Source organism: Tigriopus californicus, chromosome 10, assembly GCF_007210705.1.
Source record: "Tigriopus californicus strain San Diego chromosome 10, Tcal_SD_v2.1, whole genome shotgun sequence".
NCBI lineage: Eukaryota > Metazoa > Arthropoda > Copepoda > Harpacticoida > Harpacticidae > Tigriopus > Tigriopus californicus.
Genome location: NC_081449.1, coordinates 4,002,794 through 4,020,592, shown reverse-complemented (window position 1 = coordinate 4,020,592; position 17,799 = coordinate 4,002,794). Strand labels below are relative to the sequence as shown.

Sequence of the window (17,799 nt, the reverse complement as noted above, 5' to 3'; positions counted from 1 at the left end):
CAACATGCAAGAAATCAGCGTGACAGCTATATTTTATTGAGAAATACTGTGTAGTCCATTGCTCTATTGATGAGTTTGTTGAGATTGACAAGGTCAGTCAAGTTGAGCGTTTAGATGATCTTGTAGTCACAGATCAGGATGCTTTAGAGGCCATCAGGGACTTGAGACTCTCGAGCTCCCCTGGCCCTGATGGTGTGACATCTCAGTTTCTGATGAGATGCTCACAGGTTCTTGCTCCTGTTTTCTCATACTTGATGCGTTGCATCTTGGATCAGGGCAAGTTCCCCTCTTCTCTGAAGCTAGTTCATATTGTTCCAATTTTCAAAGGGGGAGATGAGTCACTCCCCAGTAACTACAGGCCGATTTCTCTCATTTCGAATATTGCGAAGGTATTTGAGAAGATCATGAAGTTCAAACTTGTTAAATTTCTTGATATCAATGAAGTCCTTCCTTCTAGCCAGCATGGGTTCCGAGCACATTTTAGCACGGTTACCCAACTGATTGAACATATAGAGTAGGTTATTGAAGGACTGGAGAGCCATAAATCAGTCGATGTAGTTTATCTCAACTTTGCCAAGGCCTTTGACAAGGTATATCATGGCCTTTTAGTTAACAGGCTCCATGAGATTGGGATCCAAGGCAAGGTTCTCAATTGGTTAAGAAGTTTCATTTCTGGTAGGAAGCAATTAGTCAAGGTTGAGGGATCCCTAAGTGACACACAAGATGTTAAGCCGGCGTCCCTCAGGGCTTCATTTTGGGTCCTCTCCTTTTCATTATCTTCATTGCTTCGCTTCAGAAGCTTGGTAGTAGTAATGTCAGTATCTCTTCTTATGCTGAAGATACAAAATTGGTAGTTGGTAGGAATGGTCAGAACTCCGGTTGTCTGTTAGAGGTCTTAGAACAAATCTACTCCTGGGTTTCTGCGAGTAACATGCCACTGAATGGAATGAAATTCCGCTCAATGACCTTTGGGTCGACGCCATTAGACAGTCCACTAATAGATGATGAAGGTAAGGGCATCCAGTAGGTCCCATCCATGAAGGATTTAGGTGCAGTCCTCCAAAATGATAGAAAGTTCGATGAGCATATCCAGTTCAAAATATTGGCAAAGCTTTTCAAATGTGTGGTTGGATATATCGCACGTTTTAGGCCAGAAATAGTATCACAATCACGTGCTAACTCTGTAGAAGTCGATTGTTCAGTTGCATCTTGAATATGCCTCGCCCCGTTGGGCTCCAATTAGTTCAGCAGGTTTGCAAAAGCTCGAGCAGGCCCAAAGATGTTTTACTAGGAACATTGAGAATATGAGAGAGCTCTCGTATTGGGAGAGGTTACAAAAGTTGGGTTTGTACAGTATTCAGTAAAACTGTACGTTTTCAAAAGTATCCATGCATGAAATTTGTCCGAAGCCAGGATTTCTAGTGATCGTAGAGGCCTAATGTGCATTTTGAGAGCACCTGCAAGCCCTCGAGAATCCAGGCTGGTTAAAACAATGAAATCCAACTCTTGTGGCGGACCACGTTGATCCGCCAACATGACAAGTCAAGAGATGGTAGTAGACTGATTACATTTACGGTAAAGGAAGATTATATGGAGGAAGAAGAGTACACAGAAGAAAGATAGGAAGAAGCGGGAAAGTAGACAGACAGGGTCGCTACATTCTCTTCTTTCTCGGGCTCCTTCATTGTTCAATTTCTTGACTAAAATTCTCGATCAACCTTATTTTCAAGGGTAAGCCATATCAGCCAAATCGAATTCGTTGATCGATCAAATAATATATGTAAATAAAAGTTAAGTAAGATTAATTAATTTCTCGTCTTGAACTACTGACGTTCTAATCCCAGTAACGGTAAACAAGTCCGCAGAAAAGTGCTGCGCAGTCCGCAAAAAACCGGAACGCGGTACTTTTTTCTGTAACGGTTCAATCCATCGATTTTGTTTTGTTTTGTTAGATTTTGGTTTTAACCAACCGTGAACGGCATTTGAGGAGTAATTTTGTTGGCCTGTGGTTTCTAATCATATATTAATTGGCAGTGCGGAAACTGCAGTGAACTATTTTGAAAATGAAATTGACCATTGTGACTCAAAATAACGAACTCTGAAGCACAAACTTAATCAATTAATCATTCTGCTCCTTCAAGCCAACGGGACAATTTTATTTTCGATTGGAAATTCATAACATCCAATCTAAAGACTAACTAGCATCATGGTACTTGGAGAGTTAGAGAAAAGTGGGACAAGCAGAGATGCAGGATTTCAAACCCAATGGTCTCAAGTGGGAGACTCCGGGCCTTGCCTTGGACTATAGGAAGGCACACTACCCACTGGACTCGGACTTTGGATTGATGGAGGAGGGGCTGGGCTCAAGGACAACCGAGACTCATGACTTTGGACTTGGGCAGTGGGACTATAGGAGACAGAGGGGCCCGGAATTGGACTGTTGGGACCCCCATTGGCGGCCGGACTATTGGGCGTGGCCGGATTGCTATAAGTGTCCTCTCCGATGGGTGGATAGTGGGTTGGGTAGACTTGAGGCGAGGTAGATGGATCATAGTTCGACTGAGGAGTGTTACCCCCACTACTCGAATCTCCATACCTGAGGTGGAACGAATCAATAAATGAGCAACGTTTTACCTCAAGTTTCAGTACTTCCACAGCGTGGAAGTTACTCACAGTTGTGGTTAACTTACCAAAGGTACTTTTGCTGATCCGCTGGAGAGGTTCCAGAGGGTCCAGGATGAGGTGTGGTATTGCCAGAGACCTCGGGTTGTTGGATTTGGGGTGAAGTGGCACTTCGTGTGTTTGGCGAGTTGGATGAGGTACCTGGGGTTCGGTAGCCTCCTTTGGGCGTGGCATTACCGGGGCTATATGGACCAGGACTAAAGCCAGAGGGCCCAGCTATATGAGAGGGGGTGCCCGGATTACTAGGCGTGTACCCCGATTGACTGGGGGCGTAGCCAGGTTCGAGAAAGTCTTCAGATTGCTCGGCGGTATGACCAGGCGTGGAGGCGTTACTAATCAAGCCAGGAGGCGGTCCTGTGTACACAGGAGAATGCTGAGAGGGTCTTCGATGGGCAGGATTATCCTCCGGACTGGGACCGCTATATCCCGGAGTCAGACCTTGTTGATAGCCTGAATATGTGGGCGTGTGACCAGGAGAATAGTGAGGCGTGAATCCTCCCAGGTACAAAGTGGGATTGGCAGGACGCGAAAATTTGTCGTCATCTGAATTAGGTGTGGCACTAGGACCCGGTTGGGGCGTAGCCCCGGCCGAAGGGGTGCGGTTTGGATTCTTGTATAAATTGGCACTGGGTGAATGTAAGGGTGTGTATTTATTGTACGTGGGTGTGAGGGACGGGGCGTAGCACCGCTTGGGAGGAATGTGTGGTGACGGTCCACTGTAGGGCGTGGTGGCTGTGCTACTTGCGTGATAACTGGAAGACGCACGTTTCACAAATATCTACCAAACGAAAGAAATTCAAATTCAAAATTGGGAAATGCAATTTTCATCATTCGTCATCATTCATAAGTAATTCGACTTACTTGGATAGGTCTTTGAAAGCCTTTGGACGAATGGTGGGGTACGGCAATATTGTGGCCGGAACTAAATCCGACTTGGTGGATCAGATAGTCGGAAAACTGTTCAGGTTTGAGCTTAATCTTTTGGAAATTTTCGTAGATGCGTTCAGTTAATTTCTTTTTCAACCGATAGGAGGGAAGTCCTTGCGCTTCTAAGACGAACAGTCCACCTTCAAAGTACAGAAAGAATATCATAAATGAACATGCACATGAAAAAATATGAATTAAGCAAGTGCAAGTAAAAGCTAAAAACGGAACTAACCTGGACGAAGTTGGGCAAATATCCGTTTGAAAGCCCTCTTCAAACCCTCGTCGCCAAAATTGAGATGCATCCATTTTGTGGTCGAGAAGCAACTGATGACGTCAAATTCCGGTTGAACCGTCTGCAGCAGTTCCTCGTTTTCCAGCACATAATTCCCGCACACAAATTTCACATTCCGGGGATATTGCTCGGCTGAATTTGAGTCTTGCTGGAACCTCAACCCAGACGCTGGATCTAAAGGTCCAAAGATCTGGGGTAGATTGGCGGGAAATTGCGGACTCTTTTTGGAATCCTTGCTCTCACCGTGTTTGGGAGCCGTATTGGAAGCCTTAGTTTGACTTGCCACGTGTCGCAACCGTTTTCGAGCCACTTCGATCAAACCCTTGTCGATATCCATGCCAATGATGGATTTGGTATGGAACAATCTCCCAAGAGCCATGGTCAGTTGACCCACGTTGCATCCGATGTCCAAGACCTCCTTGCCGGCAAACCATTCCGCCTTTAGGTACTTCAATCGAGGATCGTCCTCAGCATTAGGAGCACGATAGCCGTAGTAGCGATTGTAATTGCCATATTCGAACTTCTTATTCTTTTGATGAAATCTATTAACACCCATCACTCTGGGCTCAACAATCTTGTGTTGGGCTTTGCTCTGGGCTTGTTGAACTTTGCTGGCCTTAGTTGAGTTTTTGGCCGTCTGAAAGTTATTTTTTGAGCCTTTGAACTGGCGAGTAGCAGGCGGAGGACTGACCGGACTCGCCACTTCATCTTTAGTTGAGGTCGATTTGGGGGGTGGGGCCTCGATCTCTTTGGGATTACGCTTCAAGATAGGGGCCTTGGGTTCTTGAGTAATCGCACTGTCTGATTGATTTAACACATCCTCGTCATCACGGGCATCCAAGCTACAATCAATCTCGTGCTCAGGTTCGGATTCATGTTCGCGGGCATTGGCCATTATCAAACTGGCCTTACTGGAAGTGGATCGAGCTCGCTTTCGATATCGGAATTTTTTCTTCCGCTTTTCATTCATTGCGGCCAGATTGGGCGAGATCAATTTCGATTCGTATTCGTTCTCATCTACCACGGCGTTTAGATTGAGCGGATCCGAGATGTTGGGTGGGATCAGGACCTCAATTTTGTGCTCAGCTTTGCGATGCTTTGGCGTGGGTAAAGGTGATGATTCGGGAGTAACGGCGTTCATAATTTTGGACATCTTTTCATTCGAGAGACTGTTCAGGTTGAGCGGGTCGCGGATATTTCCACCCAAGAGAAACTTCGAGGGCAGCACGTTCTTATGATTTCGTTTGAGACCGGCATTATTGTGCTTGTTCACATTCTTCCAACGTTTCGCGTTATTGATGAAAGGAGCCGCGGCCAACAAACTTTGCTTAGAGTGACCTTCGGAGAAAGAATAACTCCGCTTCCGGAGTTGCCGAGGGTAGTTGGAAGGGCGTTTCATGGCTGAGGTAGCGGCAGCATTCGCCGGCGGCTACAATAAGTGAGAACAAACATATGAACTACAGCCTGGGATGTGATTGTTTTAGTTCGTTGCATATTTCCCGCTTGCACTTGAAACTTTAAGTCATAAACATAAATGAGCACACCATATGGTGGGATCAACAGAAAATCACGGGAGGTTGGTTGTAACCTGGAGTTAAAAATTTCGAGCTTTTTTCTTCACAATAATCTGGTGGCGGTCTTTTATGGTGCAATTGTCCTAATATCTATGAGCCAAGCTTAGAGTAACTAAACGTTAAAAAAAACCGCTTCAGTACATTAACCATTCATCAGAATTTTGTCAGTTAGATCAAACATGTTAGTTCAATCTTTCAAAATTACATGATGGCTCAAAGCAAGATCATTTCCCATTTTGAGTTTTCATCAAAGTGCATAAAACAAACCCTCCTTCTCTAGTGGAAATATGCTGAGTGGCAACCCTTGAACCCAGAATGAGCCCCAATCACCAAGAGTGAAACCAATTGCTTTGACAATCATGTACTGCACACATATATACCTAATGAGATATACTTCTTGCATTATTTTTTCTTCACAGGCGGGGTTCAAACCCACGCCCTCTGGGGAACCATGACGTGCCTCTATTGGGTACATTAGACCACTCAGCTACCATGGTTCAATATGGATTTAAAAAAATCAAACTTTAGCATAGAAAGCACATCTATTATAATATGTGTTAAAATTGTACAATCCATCATAATAAATCATAATCTGCCAGATTTGAGCCTTCCTATTCAAGCATTGTATTCAGTACACATTGCTTAATCCAGAAAAAAAGACTTATGGTAACAAATCTGTCAATGTTTCAAAAAACGCATGTCAAGTCCAGTATTACATAGTCACATTAGGGTAATTATGGAACAATTTAATGTAATCAAACACAACATTTACATAAAGTAGATATGAAGTATTTCTTATATTACCTTTTTGGCTCCTGAATCATCCTGCGCCCCAGTCGGAGTAATCGCGCTCGAAGTCGAGGGCGCGCTCCCTGCTGTCACATTGCTGAGTCTCCTTCCGCCACCGCTCTGATTAGCGAATCGCTGGTGAGAAGTGTGCCCATGTCTGTTTGGATGTTGATTAGGATGGGAATGGTGAGGGTGAGGTTGGAGACTGCCAAAAGTCACACGTTTGCCGCTACTAGGGCCACTCGGCCCGCTTCCAGGCCCGCCCACTTTGTCCAGAATGGCTAATCTCTCCACCTCAGGTGATGTCATGGCCGCACAACGGGCCCAATCACGGCTTACTTGAAATGCTTTCGGACTTTCGGTCACGTTCGTCGACGATTTGCTTTGAGACAACGTTTACGTTTTCATGCACGCAGTGATGCCAATTGGACGATGCTATCAGGGAAATGACCAAGTTTTATTAACCGGGGTACCTAGAATATACTTTTCGGGGTGTCTTTGAAGGTGACGGTTCAAATTGCGAGAGTGAATTTTAAATATTTCGTCTAGAGTTAATGAAATGTTATTTCGAGGAGAGCCCATGTGGTCGGTCGTCACTGGCATCACTGAGATTTTACTCCGTCATTTCGGGTGAGCCATTTTTACAGCCCCATTTTCAAAGGCAATTCTTGTGATGATCATCAGAGGCCATCAGGTGATGCAAAGCCCTAAATTTATATTGTTATTGTATCAAGCGTTTGGATTCAGAAGCAATTGAAAAAAGGGCTAAAGAAACTTTTCAAATTCATCACGAGCCTACCAAAGGTAATGGAGCTGTAAAAGTGCCACGGGGATTGAACATCTTGGCCTCGAATTTGGGGCTGATTCGGCTGACAAGTTGGCATGGGTCAGCGGACGCGTAGACTTGTGGCGACAAGCCAATTTTGGACCATAGAAGCTCATCAATATTGATATTTGATTTTGTGGACTGCTTCAACATTGCGCTTATGAAAAAAGCACAATAGAAATAGATAAAGAGGCACGTGCTATGAACTGTTAATCCATCATATAATCCCTCTAAAATTTACTCTAAAAGCATGTATAATAACAAGACTTTCAACACTGCTTTAAGTTTGGCTTATGGGAAAGGATAGTCCCTATTTTACAGAGAACTCAAAGCAAAGGGAGTTGCAATTCAGAAAATAATAGAAAACGCCTTGTCAGTATTTTTACGAAAACGTCAAATGCACTTGGATGGCTTGAAAATAATAATATCTGGGTCTGAATATACGTATATAAATAAAAAAATGACGTATTTATATTCCACAATGGCGTTATGAATTCTTTTAGGCCAAATTAACTTATAATTTGGTGATTCTTTTTTTTTGTTTTCTTTTGCTAATATTTTAGAATTGGTGCAGCAAAACCCACAAGAAACCAGCCCAATTCCTTCACTCCAAGCAAAACACATTAGTTTGTCCAATGTAAGGAAAAGGGATTTCGCATTGCACAAATAAACCTCTACAAATTGATACTCACTTATTGAGGATAGTTTTGGTAGCGTATTGGTAGAGCATCGGCTCTCACATTTGGGAATCCTGGTTCAATCCTGGCTAACAAAGGTTAAGCTTCTGTGCAGCATTTAGATTACGTGATGAGCTATTACTTAAACAGCTTAAATGGGCGAACCTGCGGTCATTCCCAAGGGTGAGGTATTAATCAATATTGCTTGTGATAACGGAGTGGGAATATTCCTTAAGTGGGACACCCATCATCAAATGGCAGTCCAACCGAGAGAGTTGCCATTTAGCCCTACCACAAACAAACAACCCATTTATTGACCCTGGGAATAAATATCCAAGTTCATCAATGGCCTTCTTTTCTCTATTGGATTTTTTTAAATCCTGAACTCAGTCACAGACACTGAACCCTTTGACTCCATTAACAAAACCTCTGATAAATAAACCGAAAGAGATATCAATTATCATCGCCTCTATTCCTGTCCTCTACCCAAGTGTTAATTTGATTACCTAGTGTTTCTCTTACTCTCTCGTTATTCTATGCAATGTCTGAAAATAATCTGAATTGCCATAAACTAATCCATCTTTTCTATCGATTCCATAAACACGTTTGGCAAGACGCCGACCATCCCTAATTCCTAGATCTCTGTACACCATGTCAGCTCCCGGCCTAAACAATAACAAATATTCCAACCACATCTTGATGCTCCTCTCCACTCTTCAAAATCCGGAGAATCTTCCTGAGACCGAAACTATTTTCTTCCCAAGCACGATTGTAATCCTTCAGCCGTGATCATGGGCAACATGCTATCGAGTCGTCGGGTTCAGGAGAGCCTGCATATCGACGATTCGCCCGATTCCAACGACAAAAGGCTCTTTCCCTCTCACATGTACACGGTAATTTTTTTGGCAATGGTCAAGGACGGAATCGACCTATTGGGAACTGAGTGGGGCCCTTTGATAACGGAAAAATTCTCTTGATTGGGTCCTCAGGGCCCCTTGAAACTAGGCGATCCCAACTATCGCGAACTATCGAATATGGAAAAGGACCCGTTGATTCCTCAACGAATGCGAGATGTGTCCCGAGAACTCTGTCCCGACGAGGTCAAGAAATTCTTGGAATGCGGCAAAAAAGAGGTAATCACTGGATTGGTTGGATACTTGAGGGTTAGATTAGCTGACAGGCCGGTTGGCAGCAGACATTTTGAAAGGGGGTTACTCTAAAAATCAATGGCCTTAAGTTTGAGGAGAGACTTTCTGAATTGGATATCCGAGAATGAAGGGCACTATTTGTCAATTCCATGAACAAAAATGTCAGGGAGGCATGATTTAGACCACAAATATTCTCACAATTCACGGTATGTTTTCGATATCTTGGTTGGATGATGGGAGCACTTGTTTGGAATTGATTCTGATCCCTAGGGTCTCGCATCGTTTTACCAATGTCAAGGGCAAAAGGATGAAATGGTAAAATGCATTGCTAAATGGCAAGACAACCCTCAATTCAAGGAGGCCATCACCCAAGAATATCTCAATGAGCGTAGTCATTACCGTCAAACGGGTAAGATTCCACACTTTGGACCAAGAAGCGAAAGCAACATTTCTATCCCTCCCAATATCATCCTAGGTATTCGGACCTCTCGATATCAGAGTACGAAATACATCCACCGCGATCCGAACGATCCACCTTTGGGCCCGGATGGCCAATATCGACCCCGAAAGCCGGCCCAGTGGGACGAATCTTACCCGAATGGCGCTCCGGAATGGGCCGGTGATATTTATAAGTAGTGATGGACCTTGGATATGTTTGCTGATTTTATTGTCTGGGCAAATAGAGAGATACATTCAGACTCCTAGATCCGAGGACCAGGCAATATCATTGAATCGGGTGGGTGTATTTGGGTTTTAGGGTTTCCTGGATGGATGAGTATGATAGAAAGAAAGGAGGATACAAATGCTGCGGAATAAGGGCACCTATCACAGTAACGAAACGGTTGGATAACGTCAAGCCATGAGACTGGCGGCTTTGGACAAAATGATTTGGACGTCCGTGAACGGATAGTTCTGAAAAAGAAATGAACAATCCGTTTTAGAAAAGCCCGCATTTTTCCCTTAATGATTGCTCTCTCTGGCTTGAAAGGATATTCCATTCTTTTTTGCCTCACAAAATTGATTACATTTTTCAAAAACTTTTAAAAAATAGAACCTATTTTTGCTCCAAGTCACTGTAAATGCAAAATTTATCTATTATTATTATTTTCCATTGATTTTTGCTCTCTCATGAGTTATTTTTACATTTTCTACGCGATTGAAGTTCCAATCTAAATTGGAGCTGGTGCAACCGACCGTCAAAAAGGCTGCTCAACCAAGACAACTAACTACCTTCCCTTGGGTGCCATGGGTTCTAAACCGGATGCCGGAAGCTTACCAGTTTGATTATAAAGCTTTTAAATAATCAGGTCTCATCCATTCCAACCGAGAAGCAGCCAGCGAAAAACTATTGGGGTTCTAGGGTCTAAGTATATTGAGCCTAAAACGGCCGACAAAGGTAACCATCACATCGGCCCTTTACATTGACCGAGTCAATGGTTCTCAGTCTGCGGATATTTATTAGGCGATCGTAAGTTTGAGTTTCCACGAGCGAATTCCCGGAGGTGACTTACACCGGGGACCTCTCTTTGTCTTCGAAACCATTTGATGATTTTTGCTAGACATTCACGACTTACTTGTAGCAGTTTCATGTTCTCCGGAAAATCGTTGTGCAAAAGATCGTCGCGGACCAAAACTACCATAGCTGTGCACACGGCCAAAAGGAAATCTCGCCGAGTCTCATCACAGAGTAACGAATCCCAAATCCGGAGCACGTCCGGCAAGTCAAACTCTTGCGAAAGCATCAATGTCAACCACCTAAAATGAGTCCAGAGCCAAAGTTTGAGAACAGTGTCATTAGCATTCTGATGATTATTGATTAGTAGTTACCTAAAAGCGAAAAACTGAGGCTTAATGTCTTGATCAGTCAGCCTTTGGTGCACTTTGGGGTCTTGGATTTTGACCTGATTCATGAACCGGATCATGAGACCATTGATCCCAGTCTCAGCCTCATCCAAGGTCTTGATGAAGAAATCCCGGATGTCCGACATGAGATTGGTGAAACAAAAGAAGCAATCCGCCTCGGCATATTCTAAAATGATATCCATTAACCTCTATTCTGGTCGTGAAGCCGCGAAATCACTTACCTCGCCATTCTACATTGGAGTCCGAGGCAAACACGTAGTAAATGGGACCAATAATTTCGTTCATCCCCTGGACATAACTTTGTCCAGGATTGAGTTTGGCATATAAAAACAGAATCCGCTCGACAATCTCCCAATGAGCTTCGCCATCTTCCAAGGGAGCATAACTTTCCGGGGCCAACTTCTTGGACAAGGAGAGCTGACAAAAACCTTCGATATTGATGAATTCTCCTCATCGAGATTCGGTATATTCTCTCGTTTCTTACCTTGGACATGCCTAAACCTTTTCTTTCGATGGTTTGAGCGTTGAGCCTGGTTTGTTGAACACGTTGATGAAGTCGCTCGGCCCGACCTTTGACCACGGAAACATTTGGATGTGTGGAACCCTGGGAAAAGAAGGAAATGTCTGGGCAAAGGCGACGTACATCTTTGTCAATCTGAAAGTAAAAGTGAAAATATTGATGCTTTTGTTTTACACAAATGTTTGGGTGACGGAGTTGAATGAATGAAATGGTAATTGACTTCAGACCTGTAGTAAAACTTCGTTGTCTTTGAAAAACGACTGCCAATGACTCTCCGGATTGGGATTGAGTGGATGGTCCTCGACGATTTTTTCCGAATGAGACACCAAGATCATTTCATCTGTAAAGTTTTTTGTGTTTAGTAGCTTTACCATCAGGATATTGATTTCTTTCATACTGGTTTGGTACCCCTTTTCAGGATGTTCCTTCATATATCTTTGACAACTTGGTGCGCATCACACACCTACATAAGCAGTGTGTGAGTGCCAATAATCGATTCACGGTCTTGAGTCGGAATTTGGGCAAACTAGTTTGGGCCAATCTTGGCATCATACTTTTTCCCTCTTCACATGAGTCCATGGATATTTTGACGCTGATCATTGGCTCAAATTGATCAATTATCATACTCATTCACTGTCCAGTGCTTTATTAGATCAAACTCACTGAAACATATCTGAATATCTCACCTAAAAATTGTTGATACAACTTCCTTTGTTGGGTTAAAACCCCATTCCAAGTAGACCGTTCCTCAGGCAAGTAGTTCAAAAGGATTCGCCACGAGAGACTTCGTCGTCCTGCACCCTCCGGAATGCCTGAAACATCATTCTGGCCAGTTATTAACATAATATATTGATTAATCTTACAAATAATCTGAACCGCTTTTTAGTCAGGAATGTTTTCATATTAGGATCATTGGCCCAATGCCGAATTATATTGTTAGCAATATTTTCTTGAAAGAGGGCATTAAATAAATATTTTGACTCGTTATAGTTAACTTCATTCTTCATACGCAAAAAAACATTAATTTGAAGTAACATCGCCTCCTTTTCATTGGATTTACAACCATTTCTTCTTTCTCTTATCATCAAGTAATGGGAGTATTTTTATGTTAGAGAGCTATTGAAATTACACTTCTTCAGTGGCTGAATGGTGACTTTGTCTAGGAAAGCCAAAGATCGAGTAAAACCAATGGGCTTAACCCCCATCATTCATAAACCCAATCTTGTTCGATCGAGTCTTGAATTGCAGCTCCTTCAAAAGCTACTCTCCCTTCTCAGTTCTTTCTCACCTTCAAAGGCGAACTTCTTCAATTTCTCCCTGTCCACACAGGTGCTATTCAGCAGGTCATCGAATTCCTGAACTCTATAAAATGCATTGAAAATCTTGAAAGTGAGCAGCCGAGCTAAGTCAGGTTAAGTATAGGTATTACCGTTGTTTGTAGGCATCCGACATTTCTGAATGACTCGAGTGACTCTTGGTGACGGGAATTTCATTCGGAATTCCTCCCCTTTCTGCACTCAAACTTCTCGTCGAGTTGAACTAGGGTGCTCAGTCTCTCCAGAATATATGGAGTCAAAAATGCCAGAACGGACTGAAGTACCCTGATTGTCAAGAAAAATCCAACCATGGAGAACAACACTATGAAATATAGTCATCAAAAGGCTTTTTTTTAGTCATGAATAAACTTGATTTGAGCTTGAGAGTGCTGTTAGAGTCTAGAGAAAAACTTGATTGGATGGAATTTTTGGGTTCGTAAGAGCTCTGTGTGGAGTGACTGAATGTATACAATGGGCTGAGGTTATTATTGTTATGATTATCCGCCCTGGGTGGTAGGCAAAGGATGAGGGTGCCCGACTTGATATCATCACGAGATGAATGCTATAGCTAATAAGTTTATCATTTAGCTAACAAGTTGCTTTTTTGTTGGATTGAATCCATTGATCATCTCAAATATTCTTGAAAGTATTGGTGTGAGTAAGATGCACCGAAGAAGGCTAACATTTTCTCACATATTGTGATAATAGTTTCTTTGATCACATATCTTTAAAGTAATTACATTTTCTATTAGTGTTGGTGCTCCTGATAGAATCTAAATTGACGCAATTGGACTACTTCAATCATAAATTACGATTGTGTCCTTGACAAATTTTAGTTACAATATAAGTATCGCGTAGAACAAGCTCGTCTCAGATTGACTTTTTTTGATAGAGACCAAATAATTACATTTCTACATGTCTTTGTCGATCTATGTTTCATCAGCGCTACATAATTATCGGAAGGGGTCGATAAAGAGAATCGTAATATTCTGCAACCTTGCAAAGTAATTCATCTAGATAAAGTCAGAATGCGGATGGAAGTATCATTGCATTTAAAAAAAGTACGTGTAAGACTTCTACAATTGTGATTATAATGAAACACAGTTTACATAGATGTTGGCAAAGGCCTACTTCGTTGTAGGGAACTCTTTAGAACCAGAACGTAATTTATGCTGCATGCTGGTCCGAAGAGGTGAAGTAAAAAGACGATATCATGCTCAATGAAGGAAGAATCCTTGACTTTTTTCATTCCATTACTCTTTAAGTCTCAGTTATTTCTGAGATTATTTTTTAAAACTGCATCAATTGAAGACTTATTACATTTACAGCTCCCAACCCTCGTCACCTTCTCCATAGTAACCTGATTTACTGATGGTAAAACGTTGACAATTTTCAAGCTCACTTAACGCCTAAGTTCAAGATTGTCTCTGAAGATAAACAAAACAAAATATAATTTTCCAAGTATTATGACTGTCTTTTGATGTTTAATTTCCCTTCATTCTATATTTAATTAGATTGGCAACTGTTGAAGATAATGCATAGTCTTATCAGCTAAGGCAGACAGACACAAAACCAACGTCTCCGAGATTAGCACTTGGAAGTCCATTGCGCACAGTGTAAGCACTCAGCAGCTTTGAAGTCAGATCCAAGGAGTGGATGGATTCCAGACAGAACTGGACAAGAGCAAGGAGCAAAAACGGAGAAAGACCTTCTTACTCAGGATTGCCAAAATCGATCAAAAATACCCCAAGCAGCCAAATGTAATATGTAGGATGTAGTGTTAATTCTAAAACCGATTTGAAGCTCGAAATAATCTTCCAGGAAGGAAATGTATACTAAAGAGTTGCCCAGATATTGTGGGGCAAGATTCTGGAAATGTAGCATAAACGTGGGTCTTTTTCTTCAAGGACTGTAAGATGCATAGCCTGCCCAGGCAATCTGCTGGGTAGAATATAGAAAAGGGCATAGAAATAGCTTGAAAATTTTTCATAGTGTTATTAGGGTCGATAAACATCCCTCCACTGTTCCCATTTAAGTAGTCCAGATCCATTAGACCTTTTCGTACTTATTTCTATAGCAACACTGTTTCCTTTCAATGTGTGCTGAGCTCGCTGAGCTAGTGTATGTAGTCCGCCATCCAAAGTATCATCATCCCAACCCCATCAACATCCACACGGATTGTGACATTGTGACCCGTTTCAACCACAGCCCTGACCCGTCCACGGGTGTGACTCGGATCCTTCCACGCACTGGGTCTGATCATTGCCAACTCTGATACGTCACCCATCGACCTATAAACAGAATTCGGGTAAGCCTGGCTAAAACGAATTTTTGCTTTGGATATCTCTCACCCATGAGGAACTGAGAATTCATTTTTGGGTCGGGAGAGAATGGATCAATCTAAAAAATGATGACTCTGAGATCCTTAAAAGCGGCGATTGGGTTGAAATATGGAAGTTAGTGGTTATATAATAATGAGTGGGCGGGCTGGGCATTTAAAAAGTAGACCTGGAAGAACAAGCCCTCTGGGATTGGTCCGCCCCCTGGATGGGTTTGTTCTTCAAGTTCGTGTTTGGTTTTTGCTTTTCACAATCAGTCGATAGCAGTCCGTCCAAAAAACTAGGTTTGAGGCAGTCCATATAAGAGTTATTATTTTATTATGTAACCCTAATACTTAATGGGCCTGCCATGTCATAAACACATGGGACTTTATTTCGAGTTGCTACCAATACTAGTTTCCTAACAATTTGGAACACAAACAAAGAAACTCGTCTTATTGTTATTCATTGCTATTTTATTCCTGGGTCGAACTTAAATCATTTACATCATTCTTGCAAATCGGTTTTGAAAATGAAAAAATAGCATAAAGCGTTGAGTTTGACATGTTTTGAACTATTTTGACTTTGTTCTCGCAAGTAAAAGAGAAGTGCTACACGGGATTTTTAATATCTTTTTGAAATCAGCATATTTTTCCAACGAAAGCTAGCCCCGGGCTGTGTGGCATTCAGACACCGAAAAAAAAATCGTGAACCAGACCTGGCTTGAATGATACCTTCATTTGCCAATGAGTTATGATTGTTGTCTTTGCAGCCACAATCTGCCGCCACATTTCTTTTGCAATTTTGAGAAACAAAGCCGGTCGTTAAGAATGCCTAACCTAAATTGAGGTCCGCTTTTGCATTTATTCGATGCCCTCGAGGATACATGATTTGTTTCGCTGCCTTGTTACAACGACGTTTATCATTCCGAAGACTTAGCTTCACAGAGAAAAATATGAGTTTCTCAAAACCCAAGCATTTACAGATATGATAGACACCAATTTTCAGATAAAGCTAAAGCCATTGGAATATGTCAAGTGAAATTGTAGCTCCCAGTTGTATCTTTAACTGCTTTGACAATTTCGATACCGATAAAAATGGTTTCTCTGATTTTGAACATGATGATTGCCACCAAAATAATGATATATCAGCGAATGCTTCCAACTTCTAAAAGAGACCATCCGATGGAACGGACCAGGTTCCATGTTTTTTTTGGTGCTTTTCTCGTTCTCTCAAAGTTTTACTACGCAATCAATAGATGATGCAACACATTGAGAAGATTGGGGAAATCATGGTTGTATTTGGAGTTGTTGTTGGATTAAAATGTCATGCGCTTCCTATTTTTATTTGACCGCCATGGCACATTCCACTTGAAAAGTCAAATTTTGGTGAATGTCAACCCAGTAGAGTTGTTTGGTGGCATGATCTATTGGAAACCAAACGATTATCCGAGTGCTTCCGAACCATCTGACGACCGTCGGTTTAATTAAAAGGGCCCTCCATGGAACTGAAATGCAAGATCATTAGCAAAGGCAAGTGAGACTACTTAACCTCCTCAATTTCTTTTCCTTTCTTATCACTTCTGAATAAGAAAAATACCTATCAGCTCTAAGGTCACGTTTTTCCAAAGCTCCATTTGTGCTTTATTTGGCCCTGCAATACGGTTTTTATTTCCATAGAGGACTCTTTCATCAATTCCAGGATTCTCGTTTCATCGAAGAGAAGTCTACATATTTGACTGAATCTCAAGTAATGCACAACAATCACTCAGCTTGCGTTTTCATGACGGCTTACTTCTTCTACTGGTTCTTCGTGTCTGTTTGGTAGTGGTAGATTATGCGAAACTATTCCAAGGTTAAGAACAAGAATCCGACTTCTTATTCTCTGTTTGTCTAATGAAGGCCGTGAGAAGAGAGTGAGTGGTTCCTCACTTACTACTTACTACATACTTGCTCTGCTCGCGACAAGCTGCAAATTTCGCTTTGGTTAACCACCATGACACGATTTGCATCGATTGCATGGCAAACCTGGGAGTTGGGGTTGGAGCGAAAAGAAAAATGGATCTCTAAATCTCCACAATTTGAATAACATAGTGGCTAGGTCTGTCCTCTCGTTCGTTTTCAGGTGGTGGAAATGCATCTATCTAGCCTTAAAAAACGTATTAACGCAGGTACATCCACTCAATGAACGTTGGAAAGAACAGGATTGTGATGTGTGACCTTGAAACATAATGCCCTGATCTAAAGAACTTTGAATTTTCTAATCACTCCTGAGCGTGGTTGGCCTTGAGCACGTCCAAAAACCATGAATTGGACCGACCGCGATCCGGGTCATGGTTAAAACACCTTTGCCAAATTATGAATTAGATACATCCAGCTATTGGCATTTGATAGAGACCAATCATGATCAGATTTTGGCCAAAGAGCATCCGTGGATCCGTGGCTCTGGAAGATCCATTTAGATGACTTGCCATTTTGCGTCTTCTTCTAGTTTTTCCTAACTAATTGAAAGCCAGAAGCAGCCTAACCCTGAAATGCTGAAGATGTGATATATCATCATGACTTCATTGACTCTGGATGTCAAGCAATGATCATTGGAGGAGACAACCGAATTTCGTTTATCCACTGAGTTTGTTTGCCTGCTTTCAACAGATTTCTCAGACAGCGTGAAATTGAATATCACTCACATTAAAAAACCAAAGTACTTTACTCTTTTGTCCAATTGACTCTCTAGCACGATGTTCAAGTAAACGAGTCAATCCCAAAAGTGCTCGTTGGTTTGTTTAGCTTCTTTAGCTTCTTCACCTGAGAGAAGGTTGGTTCTTGGAAGAAGATTATGGTGTTCGCTCTTCACCAAGTCTCGTTGGC

The 17,799-nt window shown here is 42.1% G+C and overlaps 3 protein-coding genes across 4 annotated transcripts; 1 reads left to right on the top strand and 2 right to left on the bottom strand.

Moving 5' to 3' along the window:
* Nucleotides 1–2,135: 2,135 nt before the first annotated feature.
* Nucleotides 2,136–6,663, bottom strand: LOC131888847 (7SK snRNA methylphosphate capping enzyme-like). The gene is made up of 5 exons (XM_059237789.1): nt 6,280–6,663; nt 3,842–5,330; nt 3,544–3,749; nt 2,691–3,460; nt 2,136–2,596 (listed from the first exon to the last, which is right to left on the bottom strand). Exons 1-5 carry the CDS (start codon nt 6,571–6,573, stop codon nt 2,272–2,274), a joined length of 3,084 nt encoding a protein of 1,027 aa, XP_059093772.1. The 5' UTR covers nt 6,574–6,663; the 3' UTR covers nt 2,136–2,271.
* A 1,751-nt stretch (nt 6,664–8,414) lies between these two features.
* LOC131888853 (COX assembly mitochondrial protein homolog) lies at nt 8,415–9,621 on the top strand. Its single transcript, XM_059237797.1, has 4 exons — nt 8,415–8,660; nt 8,757–8,900; nt 9,186–9,324; nt 9,391–9,621. Exons 1-4 carry the CDS (start codon nt 8,559–8,561, stop codon nt 9,549–9,551), a joined length of 546 nt encoding a protein of 181 aa, XP_059093780.1. The 5' UTR covers nt 8,415–8,558; the 3' UTR covers nt 9,552–9,621.
* On the bottom strand, nt 9,566–12,883 carry LOC131888851 (TBC1 domain family member 13-like). 2 transcript variants are annotated; one of them, XM_059237794.1, is made up of 9 exons: nt 12,728–12,883; nt 12,587–12,660; nt 11,985–12,110; nt 11,526–11,638; nt 11,263–11,433; nt 11,000–11,195; nt 10,743–10,944; nt 10,490–10,670; nt 9,566–9,827 (listed from the first exon to the last, which is right to left on the bottom strand). In XM_059237794.1, the coding sequence occupies exons 1-9, from the start codon at nt 12,748–12,750 to the stop codon at nt 9,768–9,770; spliced, it is 1,146 nt and encodes a 381-aa protein (XP_059093777.1). In that variant the 5' UTR covers nt 12,751–12,883; the 3' UTR covers nt 9,566–9,767. The 2 variants fall into 2 exon arrangements, with proteins under 2 accessions (XP_059093777.1, XP_059093778.1); XM_059237795.1 differs by lacking the exon at nt 12,587–12,660 and having other exon boundaries at nt 12,728–12,852.
* Nucleotides 12,884–17,799: the final 4,916 nt, after the last annotated feature.